The sequence below is a fragment of the Cervus elaphus genome, chromosome 9, assembly GCF_910594005.1.
Source record: "Cervus elaphus chromosome 9, mCerEla1.1, whole genome shotgun sequence".
Classification (NCBI taxonomy): Eukaryota; Metazoa; Chordata; class Mammalia; order Artiodactyla; family Cervidae; genus Cervus; species Cervus elaphus.
The window spans coordinates 39,919,140-39,932,533 of NC_057823.1; the positions used below are offsets into that span (position 1 = coordinate 39,919,140).

At 56.0% G+C, this 13,394-nt stretch overlaps 1 protein-coding gene across 3 annotated transcripts in view; it reads left to right on the forward strand.

Moving 5' to 3' along the window:
• The window catches only part of UNC5A (unc-5 netrin receptor A), a 64,645-nt gene that overhangs the window by 38,150 nt on the left and 13,101 nt on the right, over positions 1–13,394 (forward strand). For all 3 annotated transcript variants that reach the window (XM_043912347.1, XM_043912345.1, XM_043912346.1), the window contains one exon: positions 10,771–10,992. In XM_043912347.1, the coding sequence (XP_043768282.1) occupies positions 10,977–10,992 (16 nt within the window). In that variant the 5' untranslated portion in view covers positions 10,771–10,976. The remainder of the gene's footprint in view (positions 1–10,770; positions 10,993–13,394) is intronic.

Genomic DNA, 13,394 nt, shown 5'->3' on the forward strand with positions numbered 1-13,394 from the left:
ACCAACTCAATGGACATCAGTTTGAGTAAATTCTGGGAGTTGGTGATGGACAAGGAAGTCTGGTGTGCTGCAGTCCATGGGGTTGCAAAGAGTCAGACACGACTGAGTGACTGAAAAACAACCACCTCAAATGTAGCAGTCAAGGATGGCCTCCTAGAGGAAGTAAAGTTGAAGACGAGACCTGAGGGATTAGAGGAGGGCCCTGTGGCAGAGCAGCAGGCAGCGTGTTGCAGGCAGAGGAAAGAGCTATGCAAAGGCCCTGCAGAAGAGTGAGCTTGGAGGGTTTAGAAAGCAGAGAAGGGTCAGTGCATAAACCAACTGAGCAAGGGGTGGTGTGATGGGGAGCCAGGTCTGGCTCCAGGAAAGGCCCGTAACTCCTTCCCTAGGCCTGGCCTGGGTCAGTGGGTGTGGAGAGCAGGCCCTCCTTCTGTGTATGTGACCTTAGACAAGTCTTGAGCTTCATGATCCTTGTCTATGAAATAAGAAGGGGCTAGAAGGCACCTGAGGGCAGCCGCCAGAAGTTCAAGCCTGGTCTGTGACAGCTGGTGGGCAGAGTGATCCAGTCACTCACCCCACATGGTGTGACTGTCCTCTGAGCCATTGAGGTGGCATCGTGCCCAGCCCCAACTGCCTCGTTCTTTGCAGTTCAGCCCGTCTGCCTGTCCTCCCCATGACGCCCGTGTCTGTCCTTGTGACCAGGCCCCTGGAGCCCGCTGGGGAGCTGGGTGACTTTCCTCCGATCTTGGCAAGTTGGCTGCTGTCTCTGTGACACTTTCACACACACGTTACCATAGAAACCACAGTGCCACTCACACATGTGTGAGAGCAAGGGTTAGGGGATCAGCCCTTCCTTCCGAGGGACTCGGCGAGGGGCTGTCACTCTGGTCTGCCACCTCCGGCATGCTCCCTGACAAGAGGGCCTGCAGTCATCCATCCCCTCATTCACTGACCACAGGCCGGGGCAGAAGAGCCTGAGCTCAGGACCGTCCCTGCCGTCTGGGAAGTCCTGTGATGTTTGGAGCCACAGCCAGGGAGACAGAAGATTGAAGGACAGACCGCAGGGCTGGGAAGGGAAAGAAGAGCAGCCCTGGGGCATGTCCGGAGGCCCCAGGGGTGGTTTTCCTGACCCACCTCGTCCTGGGGCCCGGTCAGCACTATTTGCCCCAAATGAGGAAACTGAGGCTCAAGAAGCAGGGGGTGGCACAGGGGTCTGCAGCAGGCAATGAGCCCCGGAAGCAGCTGGTGGACAGAGCGAGGTTTTTACATGTTGGTTTTAGAAAAATACCGAGACGCACCCCCACCTTGCTGTGGCCTCGTGGTACCCCATCGTCACCTCCAGGCAGGTCCATGGCTCTGAGTTGCCACCTGGAAGCTCAGAGTCCTTCATGTAGCCCCCAGATCTGTCTCCTCGTGGCCTCCCACCCACCACCCCTCCACCCGCTGCTGTGTGTGTTTCTCCAACAGCAAATGTGAACTTCACCCCTGCTTATCAGAGCCTCTGAGTGAAGCTCCCTCATCATAAAATTGCCCACATTTAAAAAATAGTAACTCGCGAGGGCGTCTCTGGCTGCAGGGGTGCAGATGGGCAGGAGAGCGCAAATCCCTGTTCCCGTGTGTGTCTGCACCCCCTCTGCATGCTCCCCACCACTGTGGCCATGGCTCCCGCCCTTCTGTCTCCTCTGGACCCTGAGCAGCAGCTTCTCCGCTGTCCCCTGGCCCACCTCCCCACAGTCCAGCACAGGGGGTTCTAGAATTGACTGTTTGGACAGTAAGCAGAGCTAGCTTCCAGACAAAGCTGGGTGTGTGTCCCCCTCTTTCAGCCCTCCTTTCTGGGCTCTAGTCCCTGTCAAGGGAATCATTCTTAACATTCATTCAACAGGCACTCACTGGACACTCGCTGTGTGTCAGTCCCTGGCCAGGCTCTGGGGGATGCTTAAGGGTTGGGGGGATGTCACTATTCAGTCCCTGCCCGCAAGGCACCTACAGTCTGAGTGGGGAGACAGATTGATAAATGGCGACCACAAGGTGTGGGAGGTACCCAGGTGAGTTAGGACCAGGGCCTGTGGGAGCCCGGGAGAGGTGCGGCCAGCTCTCAGGTCAGGGAAGGCTTCCTGGAGGAGTGGGTATTTGAGCAGGCCTAGACGGACAAGTAGAAGTCACCCAGGCAGAGAGCAGATGGGGACTGGGTCAAAGCAATGAAAGGATCCTCACTCCAACTGGCTTCAGGCAAAGAAAGGAATCCAGGCGTAGCTCTGCCTTCCGGCTTCTTGAGACCCCAGGCTTCCCACTGAGTCAGGAGTCGATCTCTTTTCTTCCTTGGTTGCCTCCATTCTCCAAGCCCCTGCTTCAGACCCATGGACAGCCTCCCATTCACTTGGCCTCCTGTGGCTGGCAGGACTGGTCCAGCAGAGATGTTCTCTCTTCCCAGCAGCCCACACCAAATCCCAAAGTCCCATCTTCTGCAGTGGGGTGACCTGCCCATCTGGGCACCAGTTGGTGCCACCTACCTACCTCTGGGACCAGATGTGATGGCAGCCCACCCGGACTGAATGACCAGATGGATGGAGTTGGGGGAGGGGCCAGGCATTCCCTGCAGAAAATCAGACACTGTCAGCCGGACAAGGGAGGGAGACAAGGCCCTGGCCAGGATATGCGCCTGCATTGGGAAGATCCCCTGGAGAAGGGAATGGCTCCCTACTCCAGTATTCTTGCCTGGAGAATTCCATGGACAGAGGAGCCTGGCAGGCTACAGTCCATGCGGTTGCAAAGAGTCAGACATGACTGAGCAACGAACACTTTGCACAACTGCAAAGGGTCAAGATGCCAACCTACACGCTTGAAGGGAGGCCCTGGAGGCGAGGCCAGGTGGCAGCTCAGGCCCTGGGGGTGAGGCCAGGTAGAGCCTCGAATGCCAGGCAGTGTGTGGCGCACCATCCTGTGAACTCTCCTCTCCCCTCCCGGGCCTGCGGAGCAGGACACCCAGGCCCCAAGTGGACCTACCAAATGCACATCTCCAGGCTGGAGAGACTGGGAGCGCAGCGCCCAGGGGTGGGGGGTGCAGTGCTGGGTGGACAGCCAGGAGGAGAAACAGAGAGGCTGCCAGGCCCCTAGCCCCCTCTCCTTCCTCCACCCATCTTCACACCCAGGACATTTCTCGGGGAAGTGGCAAAAGCAGGGGCTTGCTGCCCTTCCCCCTCACCGTTGACACAGGCCTGGCTGTTGGGAGGTTAAACAGGAGCAAGCTGTGGACCAGGACTGAGCCATCCACAGCGCCCAGCTGAGTGAGGCCGGATGACACCCTGCCCCCAGCCCTCCCACCCTGCTCCATGGGACTGAGTCCTCGCTCAGTAAATACGAGTTCATTAATAGCTTGATTAATCACACCTCATATTTTCGTGGTGCTTTTAAAAATAAAGCACTTGAAAGCACTTTCACACCCACCCTGGGCCTCAGAGTTACACGAGTACGTCTTATCATCCCAGGCTGCTGGTGAGAAAAGGGAGGCTCAGCATCAGAGCAGCAGGATGTTGGGGTGTGGGGGGGCAGGTTGGAGTGCAGAACCCTCTCCCTAACCACATCTCTGCCTGTGGGCCACTCACTCTGAGTTCTCTCTGGGTCTCCCTGCAGGACAAGAGTGAAGGGGGCCGTCCTTAGGCAAATCTGAAGTTCAAGGGGGAAAAGGGGGGCAGTCATTCAGTCACTCAACAAACACTCCAGAAATAAAGGATTCTGTAAGTTGCTAAGGGTTCTGAAGTGGGTAATTATTTTTGTTCAATCTCTTCAGTCACGTCTGACCTTGCAACCCCATGGACTACAGCATGCAAGGCTCCTCTGTCCTTTATCTCCGAGTCTGCTCAAGTTCATGTCCATTGAGTCAGTTCAGTCACTCAGTCGTATCTGACTTTTTGCAACCCCATGGACTGCAGCACACCAGGCTTCCTTGTCCATCACCAACTCCTGGAGCTTACTCAAACTCATGTCCATTGAGTCAGTGATGCCATCCAACCATTTCATCCTCTGTTGTCCTCTTCTCCTCCTGCCCTCAGTCTTTCCCAGCATCAGGGTCTTTTTCAATGAGTCAGCACTTTGCGTCAGGTGGCCAAACTATTGGAGTTTCAGCTTCAGCATCAGTCCTTCCAATGAATATTCAGGGTTGATTTCTTTTAGGATTCACTGGTTTGATCTCCTTGCAGTCCAAGAGACTCTCAAGAGTCTTCTCCAGAACCACAATTCAAAAGCGTCAATTCCTTGGCACTCAGCCCTCTTTATGGTCCAACTCTCACATTTGTACGTGACTACTGAAAAACCATAGCTTTGACTAGATGACTCTTTGTCGGCAAAGTGTTGTCTCTTCTTATTAATACGCTATCTAGGTTTGTCACAGCTTTCCTTCCAAGGAGCAAGCATCTTTTAATTTCATGGTTGCAGTCACCATCCCCAGTGATTTTGGAGCCCAAGAAAATAAAGTCTATTAGAGTTTCCATTGTTTCCCCATCTATCTGTCATAAAGTGATGGGACCAGATGCCATGATCTTAGTTTTTTGAATATTGAGTTTCAAGCCACCTTTTTCACTGTCCTCTTTCACCCTCATCAAGAGATTAGTTCCTCTTTGCTTTCTGCCATTAGGTGGTGTGATCTACATATCTGAGGTTATTGATATTTCTCCCAGCAATCCTGATTTCAGCTTGTGATTCATCCAGCCTGGCATTTTGCATGATGTACCATGCATGAACTCTGCATGTAAGTTAAATAAGCAGGGTGACAATACACAGCCTTGTTATACTCCTTTCCCAATTTGGAACCAGTCCATTGTTCCATGTCCAGTTCTAACAGTTACTTCTTGACCTGCATACAGGTTTCTTGGGAGACAGGTAAGGTGGTCTGGTCCTCCCATCTGTTTCAGAATTTTCCACAGTTTGTTGTGATTCACACAGTCAAAGGCTCTAGCATAGTCAATGAAGCAGAAATAGATGTTTTTCTGGAATTTCCATCCTTTCTTCATGATCCAATGAATGTTAACAATTTGATCTCTGGTTCCTCTGCCTTTTCTAAGTCTAGCTTATACATCTGGAAGTTCTTGGTTCATGTACTGTTGAAGCCTAAATTGAAGGATTTTGAGCATAACCTTGTTAGTATGTGAAATGAGCACAACTGTGTGGTAGTGTGAACAGTTTTGGGATTGCCCTTTGGGATTGTCACAAAAACTGACCTTTCTCAGTCCTGTGGCCACTGCTGAGTTTTCCAAATTTACTGACATATGTAGTGCAGCACTTTAGCAGCATCATCTTTTAGGATTTTAAGTAGCTCAATTGGAGTTCCATCAGCTCCACTAGCTTTGTTCATAGTGATCCTTCCTAAGGCCTACTTGACTTCACACTCCAGGCTGTCTGGCTCTGGGTGAATGACCACACCATAGTGGTTATACAGGGTCTTTAAGACTTTTTCTGATATAGTCCTTCTGTGTATTCTTGTCACCTCTTGTTAATCTCTTCTGCTTTTTTTAGGTCTTCACTGTTTTTGTCCTTTATCATGCCCATCTTTGCGTGAAATGGTCCCTTGATATCTCCAGTTTTCTTAAAGAGATCTCTAGTCTTTCCCATTCTATTGTTTTCCTCTATTTCTTTGCATTGCTCATGGGAGAGGCCTTCTTATCTCTCCTTGCTATTCTCTGGAACTCTGCATTCAGACGGGTGTATCTTTCCCTTTCTCCCTTGCCTTTCACTTCTCTTCTTTCCTCACCTATTTATAAAGCTTCCTGAGACACCACTTTGCCTGCTTGCATATTGTTTTCTTTGGGATGTTTTTGGCCACTGCCTCCTATACAATGTCGAGAGAACCCATTGGTCATAACAAACACTCTTTTCCAACAACCCAAGAGAGGACTCTGCACATGGACATCACCAGATGGTCAGTACCAAAATCAGACTGGCTATGTTCTTTGCAGCCAAAGATGGAGAAATTCTATGCCGTCAGCAAAAACAAGACCTGGAGCTGACTGTGGCTCAGATCATGAGCTCCTTTTTGTAAAATTCAGACTTAAATTGAAGAAAGTAGGGATATCCACTAGGCCATTCAGGTACGACTTAAATCAGATCCCTTACGATTATACAGTGGAGGTGGTGAAAAGATTAACGGGATCAGATCTGGTAGACAGAGTGCCTGAAGAACTATGGATGGAAGTTTGTAACACTGCACGGGAGGCAGTGGTCAGGACAGTCCCACAGAAGCAGGTTATAGGGGTGCTAATTCAGAAAGTGTGGGTGTAAGGGCTCCGAGGGAAGAGGACTCGGCGCAGTTCCTCTGTGAAGGTCTGAACAGAGCCCAGAGTGCCCAGGCCAGGAGGAGAAGGAGACAGCAGAAGCTGTCAGGCAGGACGCAGCTGGGCTTGTGTGAGGACCGGGAGCCGGGCAGCATGGCCAGAGCAGAGGGAGCGCAGGGAAGACTAGTAGGAGGGGAGTCAGAGAGGGGACAGGCGTGTGTCCTTGGAGTTTGTTGGGAAGCCTCTGGGGTGCCGGGCAGGGCAATGCAGAGATCTCCCTCGTGAGGAATGCGTGGAGGGAGGCAGGATGGCTGTAGAGGCTTGGATGGGGGGCCTTCAGTGGAATGGGCCATAGTGGGCTGGCCCTGTGAGGTCCATCTGGGAACTCCCCCACCCAGACATCAAGTCTCAGCTAACAAGCCACTTTCTCCAGGATGCCTTCTTGGCTCCATACTCTTCATGGACTTGCTCCTGTGCCCACCCTGTCCCCTGAGCCTCACTCCAGGGTATGTACCACATTCAGGACTGGGCATGCTGCCACCTCCACTGGGCCCTGAACTTGCTCAGGCAGGAGCCCAGGTCTTGCCTGCGCCAATGACCGGTAGCCCTCTTGAGACGCATGGAGGCCAGCCAGCCAGCCCCAGGGCTCACTGGAAGCGGGGTTCCCACTTCAAGGCCTGAGCGTTAGTAAAGCTCCATCTGCAGTTCTCAGTGACCAAGAACCCATCAGAGATCCACTAGTAAGTGAAAGACGTCTTCCAACTGAACTCCGAGAGGGTGGTTGGGCAAGCAGGAGAGGCCTGGCCAGGGTGTGGTGGGCGGAGATTCTGGAGAGCTGGGGGGTGATGCTGGCGGGCCCTGCCCCTGCCTGCGGTCCCACAGCCCCAGCATCCACGTTGGGAAAGCCTTCCTCCCATGCTCATCACCTCACACTCAGAAGGGAGCAGGAGTGGGTACGCAAATCCTAGTCCCCACGCGCCCTCCCCGGCACTCGGCAGCCTGAGCTGGGTGGCAGGGACCAGAGAAGGACAGGCTGGGAGTTGGGGCAGAGGCCTCAGCAACACGCCTGCTTCTCCTGTGATAACAGCTCCAGCTCCAGTGAGGATGGGTCCTAGAGGCGAAGCGGGGAAATCGGCCAGGTGGGGGAGTCCTCTTTCAGAAGCAGTGAATAGAATTGGCCCTGAGGAAAAGGTAGGAGAGTGCCAGCAGAGGACGAAGGCTGCAGTAGGGGGTGGAGTCGTGCCTGTTTTTGTTTGTTTATTTTTTAACACCAGAACATACATTTTGTATTGGGGAATAGCCGGTTAACAATGTTGTAATGGTTTCAGGTGAACGGTGAAGGGACTCAGCCATATACATGTACCCATTCTCCCCCAAATTCTGCTCCCATCCAGGCTGGCACATGAAGTCATGCCCTTTTGAAGGCATCATATAGCATATGACCCTGAGCAAATACAGGGTTTCATGTCAAAGGCAAAGATCACTCATTCTGGTGGCCTGCGATGTGGAGAGGGAGAGACCCAAGGCTCTCACTGGGCTTTAGTCCGGGAGAGACCCAACTGGGACAGTGAGCGGGGAAGGCAGATCACAAGTGCTGACCACAAGGGTGGAGGTCATGTAGTGTGCTCTGGGGCCAGACAGAGGGGAAACCAGCTCTGACCACCCAGGAAGCTTCCAGCAGCCCCAAGAGGGGCTGAATTTACCCCCACCCATTGCCTTACAGTGTCCTTGCCAGAGGGCATAATGCAGCCTAGAGGGGGCCCCTGGGTCCACCCAATAAATGCCCCACCGGGGGGTGGGGAAGGGAAACCGTACCCAAGTGGCGTGGCGGAGGCCCGGGAGAAGTGAGCTATGTCCCTTATTGGTCACAGTACATTTATTTTTCATTAGCAGTTAAATGCAGACATGAGGGATTGTGCTGGGTTCAGCGGGCGGCTGACGTGAGCAGTGCTTGGCGCAGTGATCGATAGGGAAGCTGGGGGGCCACGCGCCTTCTCTGTGCCCACGCCCCCAGCTAGGACCCCTGCCCACCCAGCCCTGAGCCAGTAGGCAGACCTGGGCCATCACATCAAGCCTGAGCAAGGTGGGGCATGGGCAGGCCCGGAAGCTGCTGCTCAGGTCTCTTCTGGAGCCTGTGGTGCCTGCCCCCACTTCCATGGGCTCTGCTCTGTGCAGCCCTGGGGTCTGCAGAGATGCCATGGCTTCCCCAGCAGGCATCTAGAGAGGCGCCCCTCCTTGGGGGTCCCGCCTGCTGTTCACCCTCCAGACCTTGGGAAACCCGAGTGCAACTCAGCCTCGCCCTGGCTGAGCCCGCTGCCTGGGTCACGGCTGCTGAGTGACAAGTGAATGTCACATCAAAGGGTCAGCATTTGGCCCCCCAGAGCCCAGGGCTGAAGCTGGGGGACAGGGTAAGTGGCTTCTCCCTCAGGCCTCAGACGCCACATCTGTAAGGTATCTGGAGGGCTCCTCCCATTTGCCAGCATCCCCCACCTTCCTCACCCTGAAACACACCTGCAGACTGGCCAAGCCCCATGAAGGTTGTTCAGGAGGGGTTGGGGCGGGACCAGGGGAGCTTGTCTTCCCCACTGCAAGTGTGGTTCCAGGCAGCTTAGCCTCCATTCCAGTGTAGCACGAAGTGCACGGAGGCGTGGGGACAGGCTGGGGATAGAGGTGGATGAGCCCACTGCTGCAGACACTGGGGGCAAGCTCTGTGCCTCAGTTTCCTTGTCAGCCCTCATCCCTGAAGAGATTGCTGGGAGGGAGCTGGAGCCCTTTGCCACTGTCGTGCAAAAGCTCTGAGTGCGGATAGCAACTGACATCGGCCGAGCACCGTGCCTTTGTCCTTTCCCCTCACGAGAACCCAAAGAATTGGGTACCATTCCCCACTTGGCTGGCGGCTCAAATGGTAAACAGTCAGCCTGCAGTGCAGGAGAGCCAGGTTCAATCCCTGGATCAGGAAGATCCCCTAGAGGAAGGCAAGGCAACCCACTCCAGTGTTCTTGCCTGGAGAAACCCATGGACAAAGGAGTCTGGTGGGCTATAGTCCATGGGGTCACAGTCGGACATGACTGAGTGACTTAACACACACACACACCCCACTTTGCAGGCAGAGAAACAGCCTGGGGTTGGGGGGAGTGGGGGTTACCTAAAGTCACAGCAGGTTTCTCAGTCTCTGCAGACTTTCCCAGCTCACCCCCTTGGCACCTACAGATCCCCTCCCCAAAATCACAGTCTTGAGGGGAGGGGACTCCCTCCTTGGAAAGAGAGGGTCCTGTGCCAGCAAGAGAGAAAGAGCAGTGTGGATGCCCCCTGGGCCCAAAGAACCAGGGCTCCCATTAGAAGCCCTCCACAGGTTTTGGGCTGCGGGTGAGGAGGGTAGTGGAACTGGGAAGCCACTGCGGGAGACACCTCCAGACCTGCAGTGGGCAGTCAGGACCTCCACAGAAGGGGTAACTCACCCAAGGTCACCCTAGCAGGGTCTCTGAAGTCCAAGCATTTCCTTCCATATGCCCAGAGGCCCCTGTTGGTTGGGAGTGTGTGTTGGGGGAAGTGACTGCAGCCCCGAGAGAGGACCGGCCGTCAAGGGGCCTGTCTGGTGGGTGTGAAGGCTGAGGCTACTCTGCCTCCTACCCCTCCCCACCCTCCCCGGGTCCTGTTGGGGGAGCAGACTGCTGAGGGTTTTACTTCCACCAAAGCCTCAGAGCCAATTACCTGTGTAATTAGCAACAAATGACTTGTGGGATAGCTGTGGTTTTCAGTTAAAATTAGAAGGAAACCCATGTTCGGTTCTCCTTAAATAGTGAGACTTTAGGCTCAGGCTCCCAGATACCCCTTCCTGGTTCCCACCCTGCCTGAGACCCTCCCACCCAGCAGCCCAGGCTCACCCCAGCTCACCCCTCCCCCCTACAGGGGCCTCACCTGTAGCCCTGCCACCAGCACCCCTCACATCCGAACCTGCCACAGCCTCCCCCCACTTCATTCACATGCTATTTTCTCAGCTCCTACAAAGTGCAGGGGCCAGGAATGGGGAGCAAGCCAGAAGCAGCCCCCCAGGCAGCCCGGCACCAGAGGAAGGGACTCCTGACCCCTAACCCCTGGCAGCCGGGGCCCTCTGCCTCCTCCAGCTCTCCCCTGGCACCTCCCCAGATCCCTGACCTTCTACCAGGGGAGTAACGAGCCCTGACAATCGCCATATGCTGGCATTTCCACCTTTGTCTCATTTCAGGTCTCCACAGGTCTTCATAAGGCAGGGGGCAGGGGGCGGGGAGGTGGGGAGGTCTGCTGCTCCTCCCGTTTTACACTGAGGGCTGGGGAGGGGCCCACTTAGGCAGCCCAGGTCACTGGACTGAAAGCGGCAGAGCCTGGCTCCACAGATGTCTCCTCACCCTGGAGACACAGATGTCTCCAGGCCCTGGCCCCGGCCCCTGAGCAGGCAGGTCGCCCCAGGAGGGCCCCCGAGTCCAGCAGCGCCCACCCCCCGACTCACTGGCCCTGTTTGCTCCTACCGCAGGTGCCCAGCAGAGTGCCACGGTGGCCAACCCGGTGCCCGGCTCCAACCCAGACCTGCTTCCCCACTTCCTGGTGGAGCCCGAGGACGTGTACATAGTCAAGAACAAGCCGGTGCTGCTGGTGTGCAAGGCCACGCCCGCCACGCAGATCTTCTTCAAGTGCAACGGGGAGTGGGTGCGCCAGGTGGACCATGTGATTGAGCGCAGCATGGATGGGAGCAGCGGTGAGGCCAGGAAGGCGCGAGGGAAGGGGACGTGAGGGGGTGGTTGGGGGGCGTCTCGGCCGCCGAGGCAGTGGAGACTCAGAGAGGGGGCCCTGCTGCCCACCTGAGAGCAAAGGCCAGGGCGAAACTAACCAGCTCTGTGCGGGCAGGACTGCCTGTGTACACACCAAGGCCGTCTCCGGGAGGCCTACCTTCACCAGACTTCATTGCTTGGTGGGGGAGTGAAAGGGAAGCCTCCCCACCAAAATATCCCAGAGAGCTGTGGATGGTGGGGCAGGTCCTGGCCGCTCCTTCTGAGGGGTTGGTTGCCTGGTGAGTGGTGCCAGCAGAGACAGGTTTGGAAAGAGTGGGTCCCAGATGACAGAAGAGCTCACAGACCTCAATTCCGTGATGGTTTGTTGGTGCACTCACTCCCTAAGCAACCACTCCCCAGCCGGAGATACAACCCCGCAGAGAAGGTGGGCGGCACGGCGACCTCTCCATGAGTCCTGGGAGCTGGGGCTGCCTGGGGTGGGCTCTTCAGGGCAGGGACGTGTAACCCTGGTCAGGGCAAGAAGAGGGGAAGGGAGTCCCGGGTGACCCAGGAAAGGATACAGCGCCAGCAAAGGCCTGGAGGCGGATAGATAGGCATGTCAGGGCTCAGCGGGGAGGGGGTCTAGTGGGCACCGGGGGGACTGGGGCTACCCAGGAGCCTCACCCATTCAGCTCTGGAGTGAGGTCACAGTACTGTGGGATTTCAAGGCTACCGAGTGCCATGACTGGTGCTGTGGGTGATGCTCGGGGCCCGTGTGGCGGTCTGACAGGAGAGGCAGACCCAGGAAGTGCCCCTTCTGTGGGCCCCTTCATTTCCCTCCTCCCGCCCTGGGGGTGGGGGCAGAGAGCCATTGTTTGGAAACCTGTGCTCTGAGAACAGGCCGGGTGGAGCTGACAGCAGCCTCTCACTAACTGGACCCCAGTTAGTCCTGCTCACTAACTGGACCCCAGTTAAGCTCATTTCCGGCCCCTTTCGCCTTGAAGGGGCTTCCCTGGTGGCTCAGACCATAAAGAATCTGCCTGCAATGTGGGAGACCTGGGTTCGATCTCTGGGTCTGGAAGATCCCCTGGAGAAGGGAACGGCTACCCACTCCAGTATTCTTGCCTGGAGCATTCCATGGACAGAGGAGCCTGACGGGCTATAGTCTATGGGGTTGCAAAGAGTTGGACATGACTGAGCGACTTCACTTCACCTTGATGCTCCGTGGAGCCCCCCACACAGGCTGAGTCCTCCAGTTAAGCCCAGAGCCCCTTCCCACCACGGCTCAGCCAGCCTGAGGCACACAGCACGTGGACCCCGTGCCAGGTATGGCCACTTGAGTGAGGTCTGAGTCAGAGGGCCAGCAGGGGGCACCCAGAACAACTCACAGTGATGCCAAGAGCAGGCAGGAGACCAAGGCCCAGAGCGGTGGCCCATGCTCCAGGCAGAAGAAACCGGGCGGCCCAGGAAGGAATTCCAGAGTGAGGGCTGCCATCCATCCTCAGTCTTAAAACCACCTGGAATGACCAGCAGGTCAAAGGACAAATGCAGGCACAGCAGGTTGGCCAGAGGCCCAGGCCTGGGGCAGCAGGAGTAGGGGTGGAGAGGGTGGTCAGCGGATGAGGAAGCTGCAGCCACACTGCACTGTGGGGGGCAGGGTCGGGCAGGGGGAGGCCAGGGGACAGGGCCCTGCCCTGGTGAACACAGCAGCTTGCACAAGGACTCAGGTGTGAGCAGACAAGCCCTGAGTCTGGGCAGTGTCTGATTTAGTCCTCAAAGCCAGTCTGTCATGTTACAGATGCTCTGACTCATCCAGGGCTCCAAACAGGTCTTTGGGGCCATAGAAGTCACACGCCATCCTACCCTAGCAGGGTCAGTGGGGCTGGTCTTCAGCATGAGCCCTCAGCCAAGTCCTTGAGCCTGCCTTGTCCTGGCCTTACACATACCTGCTGCTGGCAACAGCCTTCTTGCAGTCCTCAGGTGTCAACGGAGTACCTGCCATGTGCCAGGTCTGGATGAGGTGCTAGGAATTTAGCCCGCAAGGCTCTTGGTGCTGGTGATCCAGTTTTGCTTCCCACCCTCGGGAGGAGAATGGATAGGGTCTGTGGCCTCAGTTTCCTTATCTGTAAAATGGGGATGAGGAGGGGCCCCTGGCAGGTTGCTGGGGGCACCTGTGAGATTTCTCATACGCAACTGGAGCCTAGCTCCAGGTCTTCCCTGTCTTCCTGCCCCATGCCCAGGGCCCAGCCTCACTTTGCAGCATCAAGAGTCCTCCTGCTGCTGAGGTAGGTCCCCCTGGGAAGGAACAGGCGAGGAAGAGGAAATCACCACAGCCTGTCTCCCTGCAGCCTTGAGGGCCTGTCCTGCAACCTCTTGGGAAGTCTCCAGG